At 42.8% G+C, this 6,000-nt stretch overlaps 1 protein-coding gene across 1 annotated transcript in view; it reads left to right on the top strand.

Moving 5' to 3' along the window:
- Window positions 1-6,000, top strand: part of EFCAB6 (EF-hand calcium binding domain 6) — a 151,450-nt gene that overhangs the window by 137,462 nt on the left and 7,988 nt on the right. Inside the window, exons 26-28 of the mRNA XM_034759423.1 lie at window positions 7-156; window positions 3,552-3,729; window positions 4,568-4,752. Coding sequence (XP_034615314.1) covers window positions 7-156; window positions 3,552-3,729; window positions 4,568-4,752 — 513 coding nt within the window. The remainder of the gene's footprint in view (window positions 1-6; window positions 157-3,551; window positions 3,730-4,567; window positions 4,753-6,000) is intronic.

The following is a 6,000-nucleotide window of genomic DNA, read 5'->3' as shown; positions in this document are numbered from 1 at the left end:
TTCAACTCCGAAGTAGTGACAATGCCATCAGATACTCCATCCACAAACAATGCTCCATGTTCCTCCAAGCCCACTACCCCTGCTGAGCCTGGGTCACGGTTACCTTCTCAACCTTCACGTCCCAAGACAGCATCTTCTCCATTAGGTCAAGTAAAAGTAGGTGTTTGATCACTTAAGGACTTTTCTAGGTTTTCACGTTTATTAAGAGCCTGATCCAATACCAATAGAAGTAAATGAAAATATTCCCATTGACTTCACTGGGCATCAGATCAGGTCCAAATGTCTGTTGATAAGAAGCTCTGGCACTTAGCAGAGAATTTGGGATGATAAAAAAATGGACTTGATCCTCGGTAGATATAAACTGAGTAGCTCAATTGAAACCAATGGTGTTATGCTGTTTATACCTGCTGAGGATCTTGGCCATTGTCCTACTAACTCACAAATGAGTCATATTGCAAATAAATACCTGTTATTTAACATAGGACAGTCACATTTGTGGGAACAAAGTAAACAGGCCCAGCCATAAAAGCTCAGATGCTGAAAAAGCAACATAAAAAATGTAAGATTTTTACCTGTAGGTCACCAGCCCAAGCTAGTATTGACTGAAAGTTATTAACCTCTGATAGCTGTTAGGCAGTGTGACGGGGCGGACTGGCCCCGCACTGGGCCTGAGAGAGTTAACCCTTCCCTGCTGGCAGAGGAAGCCACGCCCCTAAGGCTCTGCTGGGCATGCTCCAACCGGGAGTCAAGCATAAAAGCCTGCAGAACCACTCAGTCAGGGCTGGCGGCTGGGGAAGGAGGATGCCCAGCAGAAGCTCCGGCCCAGGAGCAGTTGCAACCCTTCCAGGAGGGAGCTAAGGAGCCAGGAAGCAGGCCCAGAGACTGGCAGCTGTGGGAACCCCAGGGAGCATCGGGTGCTGAGGAACCTGGAGACCCTGATGCCACAAGGACTGCTACATTTGGAGGACTGGTAGGAAGTTACTCAGGGAAAGGAGTGGTATCTCCCACCACTCTGAGGGCAGCGTGTTGCAGTAGGATTCCCTGCTGACCCGTGGCGGATCATGCCATCACTGACAGGGCCCTGGGTCAAAGCCCGGTGAAGGTGGGTGGGTCTGGGCTCCCCTACTGGGGGTCTCTAACCCCCCTCCCTTTTTGGGGGATGACAGTTCACTGACCCCTCTCTCTCACCCCAAAGGAGGTAGATGAACTCCGGCCGCTGGGCCACGCTATCCCCCGAGGGGAAGAATTTAGAGAGACTCTGGCCACTAGGCTGCACTATCCTGCTGGGCGAAGAGAGTGTAGAGAGACTCTGGCCATTGGGCCCCACTGCTTTAGGAGTGCACTACAGGGACTCTGGCCACTGGGGAAGGTGGATTGGAGGGACTCTGGACATTGGGCCATACAGCCCTGACTACCGGGGAGGTAGTAAGACTGACGTAGATGCAGGGAGGTGGGGTTAACCTTGCCCCCCCCCCCTTGAATCAAAGGGGTTGATGAGGTACAAAACCCGCCACAGGCAGTCTCTAGGAAATGTATTGGTGGTCTGAGTCCAGTTTTTGGTGAATGTTTACCTGGGTCACAAAATCTACCATCACAATTGTCAGCCTTCTCTTCAGACTCAGCACGGAGCCAAAGACTGATGGACAGAGGGACTAACCTGGCCCCATCTCCCATTTTGGTTAGAAGCACCTTGACAGGGCAATGTAGGGGAGTTTTTCCACTACAGCTTTCCAGGACTGCAGTCTCCTGGAATATCTCTCTGGCATCTCTCCCAAGCACTAACATTCATAGAAGATAGAATGAAAGAGTTAGCCAATATTCCTCCTGACAGTTTGAATCTCTTGGCTGTATATTCTTCTAGTCAGCAGCTTATAAATTCTTCAGTGCTTGGAAAAAATGATTCATATTACTGCTGACTATACTTAGATGTTTAGCTGTTGAAAAAGCAGTAGCCAATTGAATAGATTTAAAGATGCAACAAACTTCCCACAGTTGGTAAGTCTAAAAGCATTGGCCTGTTGTGAACTTGATTATTGATCTGTAAGTCCTTGCATTGGAGAGGACTGACAGTTGGTCACATGCTTCATTTTTGACTAAGGGATTGATCAAATTCCCACTGAAGTCAACGGAACTTTCCTCATTAACTTCAGTGGGAGTTGGATCTGGACCCAGAAAGATCATAGAAGAGGAACACAGGCCCCCCAAAATGCACATCTCTGGAACAGCCCCAGTTCAACCTCATCGCCATGCATCTCCCTAAAAGTGCCCTTGTGGCTGTGCATAAAAGGGGTATGAGGATCATGGCCAAGATTTATGATGCAAGCCTGAGATCTGCAAGAATACACAGCAAAGACCCAGTGAATATTGCATTATACTCTGGCTCCCTTCACAAATGTCAGTGCAGCTCACACCATACTGCTAAAGGCTGAGGGCTTACAAGCCCATGCTTAATCCCTCATTCTCAGAATGAATCATAAATTCTACTGAGTAAGGAACCTACTACAAAGAATAATTGTTCCCCTTCTCCTGGTCACACCCTCTTCTGCTGCTGAGGAGAGCTCCCCTGTGGTGATCTCTGAAGGGAAAGAGGTGGTTGGAGAATATACAGGGAACATACTCTGCACCCTTCCAATTCTTTTCTGTTAGAATGGGGCTTTACTGTTCCTCTCCAGCCTAAAGAGAGGGGAATATATGATCACATTATAGGTAGGCTTGGCAGAATTCTTTTTTTTTTGGTAATTGACAAATAATATTGATGTTTATTTTTAAGCATTTTTGACATCTATTGATTTAGATTTTCACAGTTGTGGGAAATTATAGGGAGAACATACAAAGCGAGGGGTCAGACAGCAGTTATTTATGACAGTAGATTTTGAGATTTTAGAAGTTAGTTTTATAACCATTAAAACACAAATTGTCAACACTACATGTTGAAATCTACAAAATAAATATTCCTATATCAAACTCTATTAAATTCTCAAGCCGCATTTTTTTTTTTACTTTGCCTGTCTGTAAATTTCAGTTATAATCTATGAAAATATTTTTGTTGGGTTATGTGTATATGGTGAAATTGTTGTTTACTGACATTTACTGATAAAAATCGAATACTGTCAAGCCTAATTATAAGGTTCTTGTACTTACTGTTAAAATTTAGAGTAAGCAAATTAGTATACTTGCTTTAAATTGTCGGTATCCAAGAACTTGTGCATCGATCTATTTATTGTGAGATTGACATCAAATTACATATCTTTTAAAAACAAATATATCTGCCACTTAAGGAACAATAGGTTCAAGGGGGAATGTATACAACTGAGCTATGAGTTGAGCAGACTCAAGAAATTACAGACAGAAAAACACTCGGTAGATTCAAGGTAGATCAATTTCAAGCCTACTAATATGTTCATCCAAGTAGAAGCATTTTTACTTTAATGCTGACACAAATCAGATCATAAATAAGGATGCATGAGGTATGCTAAAGTTCTGAAGCACTAGAACTGGGATTTTTTTAGTGTCTTGTCTATCTAAATATTCAAATTTGCCTGTTACTTTAGACTCCAATGTCCAGCCGGCCTCGTACTGCAATGGCATGGTCCCCACCTTTACTGAACTGCGAACCAATAGAAAATAAAATAAGAAAGATCATTCAACATTCCTGGAGAGAAATACTGAAAGACTGTAGAGAGAAGGATGTTGACCGACTAGGAGAAATCTCAACATCCGATTTCTTAGGTTTGTTGCCATCTGAAAATAGTGTTCCCTCATGTTAAAATGTGCTCCAGTTTCTTTCTAGGTGCCAGTCTATGGGAAAACACTGCCCTCAACAAGTGATATCAGCTGTATGAGCGATCCAATTCTGTAATGCAGAATTGCTCGAGTGAGGTTTGGGGGAATGCACTACTAGTCAGACTTTGCTGCTCATTTGAAAGGGAGAGCATGGTTTTAGCTGGTGTTTGCTACACAGCAAAACATATGTACTGGAAGACTGGCCACACTCCCCAGTAGAATACTCCCTTGTGGAGCTGGGGAGTGATAGTAAGTACAGGCCCCGGACCTTTTCTCTTGCGCTCCCGCAAGTGGTCCTATTGAAGTGAATGACAAGACTTTTATATATTTCAATGGGAGCAGAATTTCATTCTTAGATAGGTTTGCTGCTCTTCTGCTGTGGAGTCGTGGGGGGACAATTCTCTGTGCCCTCTTTCCCCAGTCAGGGTATCTGCATGGACAGGACAGACTTTTTGCCTATATAATATCATATAGATTCGTATACCATTCGTATAGGAATAGTTACAGCTCAACTAATATTGGGCTTATTTCTTGCGCTGTCTTTAAAGCTCATTAAAGTTTTATCACTTACCTGTTATCCTGCTAAATGGAATTGTTTCCTCCACCTTCCCCCCCTATGTATAGCAGGATCCAGATAATCCATTTATGTGACAGTCACTGGAACTGGTGGCCTGTCAACATATCCCTAATAACTAGTCAATCTGAATTTTGTTTTGATACAAAAGTCACCTATTTGCAAGGATAGCAAATTGACTATCATTTGTTATTTCTGTGTTTCTTTCAGCCATAGCAGAGAAGTTCAGTTTGGATTTAAGTAAAGAAGAGATTAGCCAAATAGCAACAAAATACGACATTAAGAACAATGACAAATTTGCATACTGTGACTTTCTCCAAAGCTGTGTCCTATTAATGAAACCACAAGAAAGTTCATTGCTACAAAGGATGATCATTCAGAAGCCACGAATACCGGTACATTCAGGGGTTTGTCTAACTGTTTCTGGATAGTTTCTGATGCAGAAAGAGAGTATTTTAGGCCCTGAGGCTATAGTCATTGTATGCATAGAATCCCAGTGACTTTCCATGGAATCCAGTTACTTCAGTTGACTTATTTTATTCATGTGGTATTTACTTTAGTCAGAGCATCTCCAGAATCAGACCCTGCATGTCCGGTTCATAGTACAATCTAGATACAGTTTGATTAATTATCAGCAATTGACCATATCTGTAAACTTTTTAAAAAATGTGGTGAGGGGTATAAGAAAGACCTAGAGGAAGACAGTTTGGGCTGATGAGTTTCAGGGTTAGATTCTGTCTGAAGGCAACAGAAAGTGGGGGGTACTGTCAGGAAGATGGTTACTCCCAGAGTCTCTACTTCAGCCCCAGCCCAGCCCAGTCAGAGCGGAGAGCAGCTCTAATCTGTGCCTCTTGTCAATGGTCTCACTCTGCCAGCTGGGGATAGTCAGTATGCATTCCACTCTGTCTACTCTTCCTGACCTGCATCCCCACCACCAGCACACATGCTTCCAACGTGCCGCTTGTACAGATACAGGGAAGAGAGATGCATAGAACCTAGCTGTTCCCAGCTGGGAATCCCCCCCAGGAAAGTTACAGGCTGTTTAACAGGCAATGGTACCCCCTGGTATATCTGGCTTCATAGGAGCTATCAATCGTTCATTATCAGTATGGAAACTAAGGCAAAACTATCACCTTTTGCTTCAGACAATTTCAGATTTTTCACATGACGTTCCCTTTATGCACAGATTTGAAACTGTGAAATTCTGTCTCAGAGCTTGGGATAGATAGAGCCATAATTTGAGCCCTTGTCTAGTATCATTTTCTATTTATTCATTTAAGTTTATAAAGTATAATGAAGTGTCCATCCCATCTTCTGGGCACCTTTACATAAAGTAATTTTCACAATAATTTTTTTATAAGAGATTGCTCCACCCACTCCACTGTATACAAATTCACACCAATAGGCATAATAAAAGAAAAATAAAACCCTTTCCATAACAGGAACAATAATAAAAATATCCTGTAGGTCTCAACCCCCTCCTTTCCTCAAAAGCCAAATAAAGTTTGCAGGCAACAGAGACTCGGGGATTGTAAATAAGAGGACAGGTCACTAATACAGAGTGATCTGAATTGGTTGGTAAACTGGTCTTAAGCAAACAATCTGAGTGTTTTTTTAATATGGCTAAATGTAAAAGTATACAT

The sequence above is a fragment of the Trachemys scripta genome, chromosome 1 (genome assembly GCF_013100865.1).
Source record: "Trachemys scripta elegans isolate TJP31775 chromosome 1, CAS_Tse_1.0, whole genome shotgun sequence".
NCBI classification, from domain to species: Eukaryota; Metazoa; Chordata; order Testudines; family Emydidae; genus Trachemys; species Trachemys scripta.
The sequence above is the reverse complement of the archived record's forward strand: the minus strand, read 5'-3'. Positions and strand labels throughout refer to the sequence as shown.